At 44.8% G+C, this 18,233-nt stretch overlaps 1 protein-coding gene across 25 annotated transcripts in view; it reads left to right on the plus strand.

Annotated features, from left to right (window-relative positions):
* The window catches only part of FBRSL1 (fibrosin like 1), a 518,655-nt gene that overhangs the window by 213,675 nt on the left and 286,747 nt on the right, over nucleotides 1-18,233 (plus strand). For 20 of the 25 annotated variants that reach the window (XM_080558948.1, XM_080558970.1, XM_080558971.1 and 17 more), the window contains one exon: nucleotides 10,796-10,897. The exons of 4 other annotated variants lie outside the window; for them this stretch is intronic. In XM_080558948.1, coding sequence (XP_080415074.1) covers nucleotides 10,796-10,897 — 102 coding nt within the window. Of the gene's footprint in view, nucleotides 1-8,143; nucleotides 8,266-10,795; nucleotides 10,898-18,233 lie in introns of those variants that run through there. One more of the 25 variants, XM_080558961.1, reaches the window with a different exon arrangement.

An 18,233-nucleotide genomic window follows, 5' to 3' on the forward strand; every position in this document is an offset into this window, starting at 1 on the left:
GCTTGCAACTTATGCATGCCTACAGTAGCATATGTTTTGTATATTGGGTTTATAGGGATGGTACTGATTCCTGAATTAATTTGAACAGCAAATTGTTGTTGTATCTGCACACAGTATGTCTTTTCTTTTTTTAACGTGTGTTATATGACACACATCTGGTGGTGTTTTAATTGTGCTATTGTGGTGCCTTGGAGTCCTAGCAGTGAATCTGAAACCCTCCTGCATTAAGCATTGGGTTTTTCACGTGGGACTCTGGAAGGGTTTGAGTGAATCCCTGAGAGAGAACGGGGATGCTTGCGTCCCTGCCTTGAACTATGGAAAAGAGCCCCAGCGTTTGCAGGCTGCCATGAAAAATGCTCCTGCACCACCGGGGTGATAACTTCAGCTCCCCACTCTAAGCAGGGGGAGCTCTGCAGTGCATCGCACCTGGGTGCCCATTGGCAGCTTTTGCTGTTCGTCCCGGCCATTCGGTAGATCTCTGGGCTCCAGGTAAGCAGGACTCAGAGCAGCTCAGGCCATTTGTATCATGGGTCAGGCTGTAGCTGCTACCAGTGGTCAGTGCAGAAAAGCTCAGTTCTCTTGGGTGCCTTCGCTCCTCATAGCGTAGTGCAGCGTTGCTTCTGGAGGTGCTCTTCTCAATGAGGTGCGTCTTTCAAGGGATCCAGGCTGCTGCCTAAAACTGCCGTATTTACTTTTAAACAAATATGGTTGGCATCTGAATTTTATCAGCAGTGGCTTTGATAATATTTTTCCCAGATATTGATGAAACTATTGAAGAACTGCAAGCCTTGTTTAAATCATTTTGACATCTATAATAAACATTGATGATTGTTTATTGACACAATGTTCTGAGAACTCAGCCGATATGTTCCCTATTTAATATATGCTTTCTTGATATTTATACCATGCTAATTTTATCAGAATATTTTCCAGTATGAGTGCACCAAGAATTATAAATATATCATTTTTTTCTGGTTCCTTTTTCAACCAGACTTACCAAAGAAATGAAATCGGACTCATTCAAAAAGATTAATTTTTCCGAAAGCCTTGTTGTCTGAAATATGACTTAATTCAGTCAATTGAATCAAGGATTGTTTTTCTTCTGCTGCTCAAGCCTGGTATCAGGGTGATGTGCCCACAGCTGCCCAGACAATCCCAGTTGCTCTGTTGCAATATTTCCCTGACACTTTTTTCTTTTCAGTGGCTATTCCAAGATCTATTAAATAGATGAATAAATTAATAAAACATATTATCCATGTGCACGTGATCTCCCATTCTTCTGGGGCTTGTGCACCAGGTCTGCACTTTGTTCTTAAAAAGTTTGTTCTTAGCAAATGCTGCTTAATATCTTTCTTTTGGTACCAGAAGCCTGGGGAGTGAGTCTCTTTTCTTTCCAAGAACAAAGCATGACTGCATTGAATGTATTTGCCTATCTGACACTCATTAGTAATGTGTTTACCTTTGGGGGATTTACTCTTAGTAAAATCGTCTTTGAAGGTTATCATCGTCTTTTGTCTTTGATTCAGACCTTTTACTTTTAATGGGTAGTATTACTAGCAGAGAAATACTGTGATGCACAGAGAATTTTTTCTTGGTTGAATTTCCTAACGTATTTTGAAACATCTCCTGCAGCTTTGGACAATTTAATATGTATATTAAATCTACTTCTGCTTTGAACATCACAGCTGTTGATATTAGCCTTTAATAGATGGTATCTGTATGCATAGATGGCAGCAATGTTGAAGCTGTCAATTCTGATTGCCTCCTACATGGTGTTTAAAAGCATTGTGTAAACTCAGCCTAATTTAGTCCATTGGCTCCAGCTGAACACAGCGCTCTCCTTGCTAGCTTGATGCTTAGTCTGTCATTCCTCGGTCCTGCTCAGAGCTGCTTCCCTTCCAGGGGTCCTTCCAGTACAGGCAGCTGCCCTAGTGCTGGTAAGACCTGATGCATCCGTTGTATGAGCCCGGAGCTGATCTTTAGCGTATCCCTTTCTTTCACATCACCAAAAAAAAAGTCCAAAATCAACTTCTCATTGGATGCATATTGGATGGCGCATTATAACCGAGAATCGCAGGTCCGAATCACCTTAATGTGCAACTTGAAGCTACAAATCTTATTTAGTAACTTGCTCAGAGGCTTTCAGCTCTCTCACAGGGTATTTATTGGATGCTATGCCTTAAGACCTGTAGCTAAATTAAAGTGTAGTTGGGGCACCCGCTGGCTTAGCGTTATGACTGATGCAGTAATTATTAAGTGCTGTATTTTCCTTGATGGTGATTATGCATCTCCTTTGTCCAGCTATAGCTTTATCGTCATCTCCCAGTTTTACAGGCTGTATCTCCTTAGTGATGTGTCCTTTTTGTACCTACAGGTGCCTTCATTTACTTACAAACCCACCCAAAGGTGCCCCAGTGGGCTTATTTGGTTTCTCAGCTTTCTTTGCCGAGGGCGTTCAGGGTGTCTAGACTTTTTTTCCTGCGGTCGCTCACAGCTTGCCATTGATGGATCACCACTTGTGGGGTGGGTGCTGGTCTGTGATGGGTCGGGGGGGCGCTGTGCTGTAGCCCATGCATGCCAGCCCGTCACCCTGTCACCACCTTGGGTGCTGAGTGTGCCCCACGGGGAGGACGGGCTGCGGCGTTGCGGCACGGAGCGCCACGCTGCGCCCTCGCTAGCTGTAACCTCAGCAGGTCTGCGCTGCCACGGCTTATCACTGACGTATGTCAAACCCAGCTTTTCCCAGCTGTCTCCTACCATCTGCCAAGTACGGCTGGGGGCACACAGTGTGCGGTTTGCTATGCAGGCCCGATGGCAGCTGGAAAATCGAGCGGTTTTGCCCGCCTAAGCACCAGCTCTTCTCCAAAATAAGCATTAGCCGTTGCATCGCAGCGAGCCTGGCGCTCCTGAGAGCGAAGCGGTGCCGGCCCTGCTCCGCAGCCCGGGCCACCTGCCGGCATGGACACGGTGCAGAATGCCTGCAGCTGGTCCTGGGCCTTGGTCAGGCCACAGAAATGCTGACCCCGCTGCTCCTCGCGGCCCCTGGGTGCAGGGCACTAATGCAAAAGGCCTCTCCTGTCCCCGAGGGCATTGTCCTGTCCCCGCTCTTTGGTCACAGCTCTCAAAAATGGTGACACCAAGTGGGGTTTCTCTCCAGTTAGGTGCTTAGGAGGGCAAAGTGTAAAAACAAGCGTTAAGATGCAAAGCTGGGTTATTAATGAGTAGCTAACATTACTCGAGGAGCTGAGAAACCCAACAGCAGGTTTGAGTATTTTGACTTTCCACTAACAGTATTGTTTGTTCGGGTAGGTTGTTACTCACCCCCCTGCAGCAGCTGACTGACAACCTCTAGACAGAAATCCTTTGCTAACGTGAAGTCACACTCCTGGCATCCCAGAGAGAGTGGCAAAAATTAACCAGGGGGTTACAGACTGGTAAACAGCAATACAAGATGTTTCAGTAACTCATCCAGAGAAAATAGGTAAGCCAGAATTAGAAACCAGTAGTTTGCATACTAGTCAAATTGTGTAAACGCTAAGCTGCTAAGGATCGAATAAGTTTGTGAATTGATGTAAAAATAAAATTTCTTAAAAAGGGTAAATTTCCTTCTGTGCCATAACCTAGCAACTTGCTTTGTTTTGCTCTTTATCACAGTAAGTAAAAATGGACATGTCATATTTAAAATGAGTTATAGCTGAGATAGCTGATCACAACATCCGCAGCAGCACCACCCAATTAGAAAAACTACTCTAATCTAACCTGATGTTACTGTCATTTTTTAAAATGAGTCCTACTTCAATCATAAAATCCTCGGACCATAACATTGCTTTCTACACCATATGTCCTTATTTAGAGGAAAAAAATGATTGCACCCTTAATTCAAAGGGAACGTTTCCCTCTGAGCCAGAACTCAATAAAATGTATCAAAAAAATTGTGGAAAAGGGCAACCAAAGAAAATCAAATTGCAGCGTGTGAAACGATTTAAGGAGGGACCTGGGGAATACATAATCTCCAAACTGCCAAGTTAGAGCAAGTATAAAATATACAAACAAGCCTGATATTTTTCCCAGTTGATCTCATTACGAGGTATGCTTGGGATAGATAAATTTTGTTAGAATGCATTAAGGCTGGATTTTCAAGGAAACAAGTCAGAAGTAATGTGTTTAGCTGATTCCACCTTGTTTTGATACATGGGTCTTTTCAGGTTTAAAGAAGTACATTTTTAAAGCCAAATGGTTTGTTTTGTTTCCAGCATTAAAACCAGAGGCAACTTGGTGACTGTTTTTTTTTCCCTCCTGGAAAACAGACGTTTATAATTTCAGCATGCTCTTTAATCTTTGGGGTAGAGCACTGGGTAGTATGTTTCACTGCCACTTATTGTTGCCTGCTTAAAATACATTGAACTAGCCTTGAGTGCAATCCCTTAACAGACTGTTTCGTCCACAAATAGTACTTTTTCCAAGTCTCCAATACATCTTAATTTAATTGTCCATTTGTATTTATTAAGGCAGTTTACTGTCTCCTGCTGCAGAAAGCTGCTACTGCTGATAGTCCACCAAGAGAAATGCAAGCTTATCTGGGAGCTGATAATAAAATGCAAGCGTATGTTGGCAAAAAAAGTCTTCCCAAAATATCGGTTAAGCATCATTTTCTTGTTTGTTGGGAAGGGGACAGGCCATACAATTTCCTTTGATAAGTTTTTGGAACAGTTGCTTGTAGCAGTTCTTGTAGCCTTGGGGAATCCTAATCTTTGTTAGTACAAAACGTTACCTGCAGAAAAGTTTTCTTCCTTAGGCTGACCCTATAGAAAGGCAGAAAGGGTCCTTTGGCAGCGTGGATGACGGTCATTCTGCGCTGAGGAGATGTAAACTGACATTCAGCAGCATGAGTTTAGAGAGATGAGTGCGATAAGGGGGGCTCATCCCCGCCTCTGGTCGGAAAGCTTGGACCTGAACCCCGCGACTTGGATGCCTCTCAGCTGTACCTTACCTTCACGGGGCCTGTGCCAAAATAGATTTGCCACGAAGTCAGTAAAATCTGAAGGCTGTGTCTGGTCTGTCCTTTCTCTCAACAGAAATGAAAGTTGATCTTCCAAAGCTCTTATCGGAATTAAACTTCTTTCTCGAGCACTTGACGCGTTCCTGGAGGGCCACGCTCGGGCTCAGTGTTGCAGGACCTCTTTGCCCCCTCCTGCCCTGGAAGGGGCACTTTTGTTCCCCAGGTGTAGCACGGAGGTGGTGGCTGCCATCCCTGCTGCTGGCAGAGGTGAGAGGATTAATGTATTAATAGCCCCACTGGAGCCACCAGAACAGGCGTCTCCGAGATGAATATTTTAATTATGCCTCTCCCCGAGGGCGTTGCTTCCTGTTTTTGCCTTCAGAACAGCACAGAAATGGGTTGCTGGGAATTCTTCTCCCTCCCATGTGTGTCTGCAAGACCCATTTTGTAAAGAGCAGACGCAAACCCAAGCAGGGGGAGAGGTTTAAAATCAGCCTGCTGTGGCTTTAAGAGAGAGGAAAAACTGTTAAGGAAGGAAAATAAAAATCCCACAGCCTGTTGTAGCAGCTGTAGCTTCAGATCGTGTGGAAAATGAAGGCAGATGATTCAATTTGGCCTGTGCCCCGAGTACATTTCCAAATGCTTCTGTGTGTGCGCAAGATAATGAACAAATATATTGAGATGGCACAAGATCAGTCCGAGCTTGCCGCTGCGCAAGCCGTGGAGCTCCCAGTAGGAGCGAACTAGCTGCGCTGGGTTAATGGGGGTGAGGGTCGGGGAGCCCAGCACCTTTCAGAACAACTTAAGAAAAGAATTTGTCTCCTTTTGCCCCAGGCTCCCCGTGGCACTCAAACGGAGCTTTTGATAAATCGAAGTGTATTTATTAATAATGAGCGGGGGCAGCGTGCTCGTGATTCGAAAATAGGTGCACCAAATAAAAATGTGCTTTCCTCTGACATTGGGAAGGCGTAAGGAAATGGGGAATGGACTGATCTGCTATGATTAAAAAGCTGGGGCTGAGAACAGGCACGGTGATAATGAAAAAGCCCTTTTTAGGGAGGCGAGACCCTGTTCTGCCCATTCATATATTCCTCCACCCACGCCCCATAAGAAGAAATAGGGAGGGGAGAGCTTTGGTGGGAGGAACGAAAAGGCAGCAGCAGTGCAGGATAGCAGGGCTGGACTTTAATGAGAGCGGAGTTATTGCTGGAATGAGTTATGATATTTAATCATGCTACATGATGTCCCACAGCGCAGGGTTCATAATTCTTGGCTCTGAATATGGCTTGGGACTGTCCGCGAGCACCTGCAGCATGCAAATGGCTTGCGGCCTCGCAGAGCCTCCTGTACCTTGCCCCCTCCCTCCTGCCAAGCCAGCCTGGTCTGCAGTGCTGGCTGGCTCCCGCTGGGGTGAAAACACGGTATTTTTGTTCCAAAAGACAAATCTGTGATTTCTGGTAAAAACTGAGCCTCAGCTATTGCAGATAGCTGGGATTGCCTGCTGCCAGCTTTTCTCTGCGGTGTGCTGCCTTGTAGGGCGTGTTATTTATCCTGCAGAAGGCTCTGTCTGTTCTTCAAACAGCCTTGGTTTTAAATAATGCTTTTAGCGCATCCTGTTAACTTCAGCGCTGAAAGAGGCTCTGGCTAAGTAAATACTTGGGCACCTATTTAAAGGTTTTGCTGAATACGTACTGACGTGAATGTCTTGCTGACTTAGGATTTGGAGAAGGACAGGGTTTGGCCTTTGGAAGAGAGAAATTATCCAATAACTTCAGTCTTCCCCGTGTCCCTTTTCATTTTATTGCAGCTTAGCTGTCCTGAAGTGATGTAGTCACCCTACGTTTAAGAAAAGGATCCCTTCCACACCCAGGTCTCAGGAGCCGACGCTGGAGAGCACCTTTCAAAGACCCATGTTGAGCTTTGGGTGTTGGCGTTATTTGGAGACTTTTTGCTTCTCAGATGACTCCTGAAACATTATGAGGAGACCTAGAGGCTACGCAATCAAATATACTCAAATTTGGCCCACATATGCAGCTGCATACCTGCTGCTCCCTTAGTGTCTGTTTGGGCTCAGTTACACCGGCTGGAAAAGGCCGTCTGGCAGGGCCTGAGGAGGGCTGCTCGCTGCCACCCAGCCAGGGCTCAGCGGTGTGCTGTCTGGGTGCTCTCAGGTCGGCAATGTCAGCAAGCTGCAGAGGGGTCTTCCCTCGATGGTGTGCGTTAGCAGTTGTAGTCCTTTTCTGTAAGGAGCTATTTTCGGACTGCCCTCTCCTTCTCAAGTGTACGTTGAGGTTATTTGGCTCCTATCCTTAAAATACTTAATAACGGTGGCAGGTGTTGCTCTGATGTCTGCGTGAGCCTCTGGCAACGTGTTGTATGAGAAGGCGCAATGTGTTTTTCCTGTGCGTTCGTGACATTGCTTGCTGGGGGCTGTGCCGTGGGTCTGTACTGCGGTGAGGTGCCCGGGACCCCCCAAGGGGTCCTGCAGCGGGGCTGGAGCCCACCTCACCTCCGCCCGCAGAGCTTGGGCAGCCTGCCATGGTGCGGGGACATGCATCCACCTCCCATTTCGGAGGGAGGACAATTGTAGCTTTATAGTAAAGCTCAGTCAGGGAGTACAGCTGGGAGGAATTTCTGCAACTCAGGCAAAACCACCCAGAGCAAAGGACTGGACGCCAAACAGCCAAGCTAGAAGCAGCATTGGGAAAGAAGCTTCTGACCAGCTTGCTGTGATACCCCGGTATGCAGAGAGTGGCCATGAAACCAATGCATCCATTTAGCAGAACAACTTGTCCTCCTAGTTGGGTCCTGCATGTGGCTCATTAGGGTAATTACTGATGAATTAAGGCAGCTTGGCTCAGCACTCGGGCTGCGGGTGTGCAGGCTCCCCTGCTGGCAGGCAGCAGGTGTAAATGAACAAGATCTGTCAAAAAGGCTGATGACCCTCTTAATTCACAGCAGCAAACTGGGGACAGAGGTAGTGCAGCAAGTTTAATAATTGATATTTACTTGGAAAGGTTAATGGCAGCAGTGATGCTTCTAATTTGCTTGCCCGTGCAAGACCTTGTCAGGTCAAATTGTCTCAATTTGTTACCATGTGTGTAGGTGTAGTTTTCCTTTAATGAAATTTGGAGAAAAGGAACAGGTGGTGTTGGGAGCATACTGTAACTTAAGAAAAACAGCAAAAGCTTGGAGTCTGGGAACAGGTTGGATAAGTCTGTGCGAACTTTAAACAGCTGACAACTTAGTCCCTTGGAATAATTCTGGTGAGCATTTGCGATCAGGAAAATTTAAGGATTCGGAATGATGTAATTTATTTTTCCTTTAATTTGCCACTGTCTTGTTGTTTATGTCAGAAGTGTAATAATTTTGACAGGCTTTGATGTGCTGCTAGGTGGAAACAGTAGAGTTATGGGTCAGAAAGCCAGGGAATTTAGCAGGTATTTCTGTACCATATTTAAGGAAATTGTAATTCTGTTCAGTAATGGTTAAATAGTTCCCATCTCAGGGAAAAACAAAGTGTCTGCTGGATGCTCTGAAATTGGCAGGTTAGATGCTTTACATCCAAGAGTTTCAGAAGAACTGGCTTATGACTGGGAACTAGTGGAGTTGGGATTTGAGCAAGTGTAGGAAGACACAGATGACTGAAGAAAGCTGGTGTGCCAGTGTTTTTGAAAGGCTGTAATTAATTGGGTATTGCCATTTACCCTATTGGCTTGGCATGAATCCTAGGCAAGATAATGGGATAACTGAAATCATAATTGCTTAATAAAGACCTAAAAGAGAATAAAATAAGTGAATGTCAATCATTTGAGGTATTTTGAAAAAGAAATCATTTCAAATTTACTTAATTATATGTGGGATTTAAAATGTGATTGATAGTGGCCACAGTATTGATGTAATATAGTTAGATTTCTGTGCTCGATGTTGTTGGCCTTTTTATTAAGGAAGCAGAACAATGTGGATTAAATGTGAAGGACTCAAGCGGGTTATTTCCTGCCCTATTACAAGATGCTGATAGTTGTGAACGCAGACTTGCCATTGGCTGGAAATGCTTCTAGCAGATCCCAGCAGCAATTACCTCTTGTTGTTGTGTTGTTTTAACATTTTGGTGAGAAAAGATGAAAAATCACTCTTGATAAAAGTTTGCAGGTGAGCAGCGTGTTGGGAGGGTATTACGGTGAATGCGATGGACCGCTGATGCTGGGAACGGCAGTTGTGTGACAGGGTGGCCCTGAGCAAATCTGTAGTTCTAACACTTGATGTGGCTGAGTCTGAAAGTCCTGTCCTCAGAAAGAAAGTGTATTGATGAGGTGTGTTGTGGCAGAAAGACATGCGGAGTACGGGCTGAACCAGAAATGGGTTGTCGCCTGAACATAAGTGTGAGACTGCCTCTTTCTTTTAATATACAGGCCTATACCCGACTGTGTACTGCAAGCTAGATGAGTACTGGAGATCATTCTGCACATAGTATCCTGAATGCTGTATTAAAATATTCATAGTAATAGAGGCGCTTAGCTGGCAGTGATACCCAACATCGGTGGGAGCGCAGAGATCAGCGTGGTCTCGGTGCCAGCACTGTGCCTGTGCCCTGCCAAACGGCGCAGCCGCTTGGACATGTGGGGCTTGCCAGAGCCCAGTGAGCAAACCCTTCTAGCTCGGAGCTGGAGACTGTACTGAAATAGGATGGGAAGAAACAAGGGGATTTTATTGCCATTAAAAAGTACCAATTTGTACAAGCCGACATTTTAAATAGTGTAATTTAAATGGAACCAAACTGATATGAATAGAACCTATTAATAAATTAAACACTTCTTTCCACCCAATATTTCACAAGGGAATTAACAGAATAATTTGTTAGTAAATGAGCCCAGGAATGAAGCTGTGAATGACATATCTATCCTATCCTTCTCCTCCCCTGGTAACACGCTTTGCAGATGTAAGTGGAAAGTTGTGTGATTTCAAACATTGTCGATTCTCACTTAGTATCCTATGTACAAACTGAACCAAAACTTCAGGAGGGATGATTTAGTGGTTAGAGAACCAGCCTTGGCTGTAAGAGTTAATCACGCTGTGCTTCAGATGCCCCTGAGCAAGGTGCTTCAGGCCCTTCCCTCAGCATTTGGGCACTGGCCTGTTAGGCAGGTGCCGGCCTCTCAGCGTGGTGGCTAGGGGCCTCTCAGTGTGCTGGCTAGGGGTGGTGGCCCTGGGGCATGTCTGGGCCCCTTCGAGGGTCCAGGCCTCAGCCTGCAACTTGGAAGAGGTGAAGAACCTCCTGGCGGAAGGGGAACAGTGAGCGCCAGGTGCCAGTGTTAGGCTTTCCAGGGATGCCCTAAACCTGAGGGCAGAGCCATGGCCGCTGCAGCGCAATGGCTGCGTCTGACCGGAGCCCCTAGAGGAAACCCATCGCGGCCTAAACGCTTGAAGGCCGCCTGAATCAGCCATGGTCCAGCAGCAAGTGACAGTGCTCAAACTCTGATGAGGTTTGCTGGTAGCAAAAAGTGCAGTGGGTTTGTCTGCCTGCTCCCCTCACCGCGTCGGGCCCTGGGCCTGTGGCGCGGCCTGGCCTGACTCCAGGAGCGCTAAAAGCGCCCCTTCCTCACACGTTTACGAGAGGGAGTGTGGACACATGGGGTCAAGCCCAACTTCAGAGAAGCCCCATGAGTTCAAAAGCATCCTCTTACACGGTGCTGTGGGCATAGGAGTAAAACATTGGATAAACCGCTGTTGGCGACCTCGGGAACAGGTGGCAGTGCTTGAAAATCTCCTTTTTCCCCCTCCTTCTTCTCCCTCTAGATGAAGGTCCCTACAAGCAGAAGTGGCAGAAATAGCGAGGAGGACAGCATCAGGGAGGCCACAAGCTCTCAGCGGAGCAGCTCAAGGGACCGTCTCAGTGATGTAAGTACCATTCAGGAGAAAGCATCGCTTCATTGCAGCAATTCCCGCTGCTGACATGGCTTTTCATAAATCTTGCTGAACAAATGTTGGCATCCAGAGGTCACTGTGTAATAACTTTTTTTTATGTCATGATTGAGTGTTATGGCATAAGTGGTTGAGCTGCCTCGCAAACACTATAATCATGGTGCAAATAATATGATAAGCGAAAGATCAGAAATGGGAAAACAAAATGGAATTGTTATTCCTCAGGGAAAAACGGCTTGATGTTTTGTTTTCTTTTCTCAAAGAAGTTGTGTTAAAAAGCTTTTTACAGTATTTTTGGTTTTAGCTACTGCACGTAATTACATAGTTTGGGTGCAAAGTCAGTTCATCTAATTTTATGCTTCCTGCCTCCAAGTTATGAAAGGTTTTGGGGGAGAGCTGTCTTTCTCTCAGGAAATTTGATGGTACGTTGAGTGAAATGTTATGATAAAACAAAAGCAAATGGTGCCTTAGTGTGTAAACACACAAATGGGCTTTTGAGTCACCAAGAAATCAATGGCAGTGCTGGGATAATTTTATATGAAGGCTTTTTGTGTTAGCAATTAGCATTTCGCCTTCATTAAAACATGATTTTTTACTAATTAGGACCTTTCCCGTTAGGAGAGATTTAAATGAAGAACAATAATCAAACGCTGGCACGAGCATGTCTGAAATATTAAATTTGCCATTTCAATGGCAAGCCACAGAAATCCCAGAGCGAGTGGTTTTCATGTTGAGTTCTATTAATGTAAAATATGCTTCATAACTAAAACCTGTCACAGAAAACGGCTCACACCAGCTAAATTCAATTGGACAGTTAATTTAGCTTTAAAATTGAAAACACTACCTCCGCTTCAGGATGCAAAAGGAAGAGGGGGGGAAAGCCTTTGATAAGTGTAATGTATTTGCTATTAAGGCTTTCAGAGCCCATTCTACAGGAGGAGAAGGGAGAAAAAGGGGAAAAAATGGCTCCCACAAATGTGTTTAAAAGCTGAAAGTATTTATTAAAAATGTCAGCAGAAAAGTGCTTTTGGCAGATTAAAGCGGGATTCAGCTTGACAGCTCTGACAGGGAAATGTGACGGGGGAAAATTCTCTCTACATGTTTGGAGTGTGAATGGGGCGCTGTAAACAGCCCCCGCAGTGGGAGGAAGAGAAAAATAACCCTGTCCTGTGATCTGCATCCAGGACTGCGAGCCCACGCTCCGCCGGGGGGACAGGTGGGGAGGGGGCCCTGGGGCAAATCACCCTACTGCAGGGCGTCTTTGGCAGTGTTATTAGGCAATAATGGTCTCAATTTTGTACATATGTATTGATGTGATCCTCTCCTTTCCCTCCCCGTGGCCGCTCTTGACAGGTATGTGACCAGAGGTGCCTCATAGCGCTGCTGTGGGGGCGTGGGAGAGGAATAACATATTCAGACCCAGCGATTAGCTTAGGTCAAAGCGTTAAGTGGTCTCGGAGACTTTTCTTGTTAAGCCAATGCACTTCCCGTTTTTTCTCCTCCTTTCACTTTGCCCCCAAAGTTACAGGCTGAGCCTGTAGGAATTGCGTTTGAGTGCCTAATTCCCTCGAAATCTTCAAAGGCAGTTAATCAGCCAGTGAAATTCAGGGGGAAATAGGCACTCCTCTTTTCTTAGTCAATGGGGACATTTGGGCAGTGCCTCAAGGCCAGGGCACACTTCAGAGCTTTGCTGAAGTTGCTCTCGTGACCCGACGACCCGTTGCAAATGAGAATTTTTTAAATTAGTAATTAAACAGTTTGAAAAGTAAGGTTCATGAATCACAGAATGCTCTTCGTTCATTACTTGACGAGTGCAATTTAGCTTTAATTACGTACAACGCTTCCTTGCGTACTAGTAAATGTTCTGTAGTCTATTTAGTGACTGTCAGAAAGTCTTAGCAAGTCCCACGGGTGCAGTTGGATGGTTTTCCCCATTTGTGTGCAGAGGAATAAGGCAGCAGATTTTTTCTTTTTTGTGGAGAGGGAGCAGGGAAGGGGGAGATGATGATGATGTGCTGCTGAGCATCAATTTGTGCAGGATTTTCTGTCCAGCACCCCTGGTCCCTGCGCTGCTCGCTCTGAAGCTGTATTTCCTGGCACTGTTTAAATAGGTGGTGGGCAGCTGAACTGAGGCAAGCTCTTCCATGTGGCACTGAGAATTAAGAAGCCCCAGGGCAGTAAGGATGTAAAGGGAAGGCACGGATGGTTTCTCCTCATGGCTGGTGGTTACACATCGAGGTTCTAGCACGCGGCTGCGCTGGGGGTGGCCGCGTTCCTTGCAGATGGATGTGTTGCGGCTGCAGGCACCTGGGCTCTTTCTCGCTATCCCCGAGTAGCTCTCCTGCTGTTTCTTGGTGCATTTGGCCTTGAGGACTTCTTTTCATGCTGCCTTTCCCTCCCATCCCCGTTCCCATTAACTTGGGCGAACAATGAAGTAAATGAGGCAGGAGGTAGCAGGTTTGGCTGCTGTACGGTGACACACAGCAGGTGTGGTGGGAAATGTGTGCATGAAAGTGTCAGCTACAGCGTTCAGCGTTGCCACCTTAGGAGCACGGGAGTCCTCCCTCCGGCTTTATTGTTGGTCTCCATTTAGAAGGCGCTATTATGAGCAGCTTAGCTCCTCTGTGTGATTTGTTTCTCGAGGTGACTTGTTCAATGGGATGCCAGTAAGTTGTTCTTTATTTACATTAATGCATGTCATTAGTCTCTAATGGACCATGAAGTCAAGAGGTGGCCCGGTCTGTCGTGAAATAATTGCACTCTAAAGAAAGCTGAAGCAAATGATTGATTGTGTCTTGCACATGCACACACAGAGCTATCAGTCTATCCACAACAAAATGCAGAGCATTTTGCTGCTGCTTTGACACAATGAAACTTCTGTGGGGGGAGAGTGCTGTGACTTCATAGTAAAACAGTAATTGTCTGTGTTGTATAGTCCGTCTTTCCAGACATTACTCTGAGTGCCATTTATTATGCATCATTGGGAAAAATGCTTATTATGATCAAGTGAAATCATCGCTGGCTGCAGAGGTGTGATTTGTTGAGGCTGGTTTCTTCCTTTGGACGATGAAACTTCTGAATGGGAAAGCAGAGAAGTTTTAACCCAGCTTTGCACAGCAGATTGTGTGGTTTGGGGGACGGGATGGGAATTTGCCACTTGTTTATGTTCCCAGTGTTGATGTAAAGTTCCCTTAAAATCTATTATTAAGCTGACATCCCTATTACACATGTACTTGCAGGTCCTCTGCAACCAACGCAGAGTCAACAGCTTTTTTCCAAAATGGGATTTTCCTCTGCTGTCCTGTATAGTGAGGTAATTGGAAGTTACCAGAGAATTAAGAGCCAGATAAGCCATATTGCTATTTTGTTGTGTTGACCCAAGTAAAAGTGGAAGGCTTGGGCATTTTGTTTTGGTTTTCCCCATGTTCTATAATTGTCCTAATCTTTTCTGATGTTCTGAACAGTCCAAAAATCCACACGGAGCCTTGTATAATGGCTTTTAAAAAAAGGTTTTTATCTTTTTCTTGACCCATCAGCTTAAGAACTGCCTGCTTTTTAATGGATTTTCTCCCTCACTAAATTGAATGGATCGTCCCTCATTATCATTTAAATAGAAGCCTCACTCCCTGTGAACATGGAAAATTTGAATGTGGTAGTAGAGCTGTGATAATTTGAAATATTCGGAAGGTGGGGGCAAGGAGGGGGAGCAGGCGGCAGAGTGCAGAATTGCTGAATGTAATTGTCATGGATTCTCAATTTTGTTGCCACAAGATGGGAAAATAGACTAATAATTGTCTTCCAACCCTAGTAGAATAGTTGCCCTAGTTAGCTGAAGCTAACACTCTAATTGTCATGGGGGCACAGAGATGAATGAGGATGTATGCAGGGCACAGCCAGGGCTAAATTGAGTGATATACTAAGGCAAAGAGCAAATTGGCAATTATTGGCCCAGCTGAAAAGGTTGGCAGGTGTGCTGCTTTCTCACGAGCCCTTAGGGGGAAATTGGAAATATAAAATATCGACCATAAATACTCACTGATTAGGAAATATGTTGCAAGAGGTGCTGGCCACTTAAGAGTCAAAACTCTCCTTTTCAAGGGATTGACTTGAGCTGTACAAAAAAAAAAATCAGCAAGCGCTGCTTCTAAGTTGTTCAGAGCTTTTTCCTCTTATCTCCCATCCCCCAGGCAATCTTTTCTAATTTTCCATCATGCTATCCTCGTATGTTTGTTTGTTTTTCTTTAAACGTAATAAACAGAAAGCATTCTTTTAGGAAATGCAGAGATTTCCCTCTCTCTAAATGTTCTTTGATAAGTATTTAGCATATTGTATAGACTAGATATAAAATTCTCTCTTTGGTAGATGAATACAAAATAATTTCTGTGATTTCTGATTCAAACAGTTCACTGTGATCTGCCTTTCTTTGTGTGCCATCACAGTCCCTATCTCCCCCTTCCCTCCTACTTTCTCTACCACGCTTTCCCTCCCGGGGCAGGGGGATTAAAGCAGCGGCAGGGTACAAAGCCGCAGGTCCATTACTTGTGCCTAAGGCTGAAGTACCTTGCCAGGAGCATGATCAAAAGAGCCTCTGAAGTGAGAGTTGGACCACAGTTGCACCACAGGTCCACATTTATCCACTTTACGAACTGTGAGACGTGTGGGATGCCTGGTCTCGGCTCTAGGCAGGGCGCAACACAACAGAAGAGCTCGGTGTGTTTAACACCAGGAGAGGCTCGGTGCAGGTAGTAAGGGATGATGCTGAGGGTGGTGCTCTAGAGGAGTTTTTCAGAAGGCCTGGGATAGCAAAATGCTGTCTGCAAACTCTTGTCCATTGTTTCCTACATGTAACACGCTAGAACCTGATTCCTGGTCAGAAGAGCAGAATAAGCAATCTAGAGCTTGGTGAAATATAGGCTAGTTTTAAGACTCCTCATCAAACCATGAATCTTGGGAAACTGGTTTGAATATACACACAAGTACTATGAAACCTTTCAAGTCTCTTTCTTCTGGAAGAGAAAATTAATATCCCTACAGCGTGCTATCTCCTTTTATCTTTGTGTCCCGCAAAATGCTGAATGCTTGCATTCCACTGCAGCTGAAATTACGAGCAAAGTTTCAACGATTTACATGAAGCTTTGGGTGGTAGAGCACAGCTTGGAGGAAAGTCTGGAGGAGGCTTTGGGAATTCGGTCCAAAGGGTGATGGTTTGAATGGGAGCAGCACCTGCAGACGTTCTGTGCATTCACTGAATGAATCACAGGATCGCAGAATGGTTGGAAGGGACCCCTGAAGGTCATCCACGCTGAACCCCATTTTGAAAGGGTGAAGTCTTTTCATACTGCTCCTGGCTGAGTGACTGTGCAGAAATGGCTTGCATGTTTCTGGTCAGCGGCCGTTTTTCTTCTGTTCTCTGTGGCCATCAGCTCTAGAAATCTGAGTTTCCTCTTCTGGTTGGAAGCCGGTTTGGGTTCTGTAGCTTATCAAGCCAGTTACAGATGTTTAGAGCTTGTGTAGTTTGATATCTCACTGAACGTTTTTTGCAGTATTTCCAGGGGGAATAACGCCCCTTTGTTTATCCAACATAATAAAATAAGTGAGTTACGGAAGGAACGCATTCAAGTTTTGCATGACATCCAAAATCATTCATCATGTATTGTGGTTATCTTGTCAGGTCCTGGTTTCTAATCCAAGTGAACATCAGATGCATTCTGTGACCTTTGCCAAGTCAATTGCACTCATTGTATTAACAGACAGGGGTGTGAATATAGAAATAAATTGCGTTAAGAATCTTCTTGTTAAGGTCTGGGATATATCCTATGTCCTTGGCCCTTTTTGCCCTCCTCTCCACTTACCCTTCTCATCTCAAGGCAGACAGGTTTTATAAGAGACATGCCTGGAAAGGCAGTACTGGATTTCTCCAGTACTCAAAGCTGAACTATTATTCTGTTGTTAAGTGTTCTGTAAGCGACCAAGTGAACCAGCAAACATACGTGCTTCCTCGTGTCTGAGTCCGGTCTGATCACCCAATTGGGGCAATTGAGAACTAGTGGAAGACAGATACAGCTAAGGTGAGTTTTCATCCTGAACAAACATTATAAAATGTAATTTGAAAATTTGTTCTTCCCATATTATTATATGTTCTTTCCATATTATTAATTATAATGCTAGACAAACAAATCAGGCACATGGTATATGATGAGTTTGGGCCTGTGATTGAGCCAGGAAAAATTAGTTGCAAAATGGGAGACAGGAAATATGTTTCCTCTGCTGAGGACTCCTTGGGTAACACTGGACACGTCTTAAGTCTTTCTCTGCATCGTTTTTCACACTGACATGGGGATGATAATAATAATAGTGCTAGGAGGCTCTTTTGGGGGCTGTCCTTTGTCCAAATGAATAGCTATTTGCCCAAAACAGCTATTTCAACAGCTGAGACTGTAGAGTTGCTCAATGTATTCTTGGTGTCAGCCAACACAAGTGGCACATATCAGAAAAGCTGAAATGAACTCCTGACATTTCTGGAATATGCTAATTTAGGTCTTGTAGCCAAAGAGGAAGGAATTGAATACCAAAAAACAGAGAGCTGATTTTGCGGTCACGCTGCCATCACCTGCTTTTTATCTAATCCCTCTATGGTTAGTTCATATATCAAGGATGTAAAAGATCCAAGTTAAAGTCTCTCCGACCCACTGAGAGTGTGGAATTGGCTCGAGGTGTCCTGTTACCTTGATGTTACTGTATTTTAAAGCCCTTCTTACTGTCTTTCCAGTTCAATAAATAACCCAGTGGCTTTAAGAAACTGAACAGAGAGCATCTTGATTTGTTTTGCATCATGAGAGCAGTGGAAGGCCATGCTTTTGTTTATACAAAGGAAATAACTCTTCCCATCAATTTAATAGACAATCTTGGAAAACCTCCTGAAGGTTATTGGTGAGATTTTGTCGTGATTTTCTTTTCTAAATTGCAATCATGGTGTTGATAACGAGTAAAGGAAGAGATCTTTTAAATAAAATTGCAGTGCAACTCAAACTCTCAAGGACGTTGCGGGGATAGTTGAGTTTTTCAGCGGTAGGATTTTGTCTTTGCTGCCAGAAAGGTGTATTTTTTTACAGCCAGTGTAATTAACATGAGAGCTATCCCAGGGTAGAAATAATTCACTCTGTGACATAACTGAAATGTCTTGTCTGTGCTGTCTGGTTTTGTTTTTAACCTTGGGCTTAAAAGGAACCAAAAATCTTTAGCTGTAAAAGAGCACATCATCTGCAAAATATTATAAGCCATTTATCTTTATGCACAAATGCCATCTAGCACT

This window comes from Anser brachyrhynchus, assembly GCF_964034855.1.
Source record: "Anser brachyrhynchus genome assembly, chromosome: 17".
Classification (NCBI taxonomy): Eukaryota; Metazoa; Chordata; class Aves; order Anseriformes; family Anatidae; genus Anser; species Anser brachyrhynchus.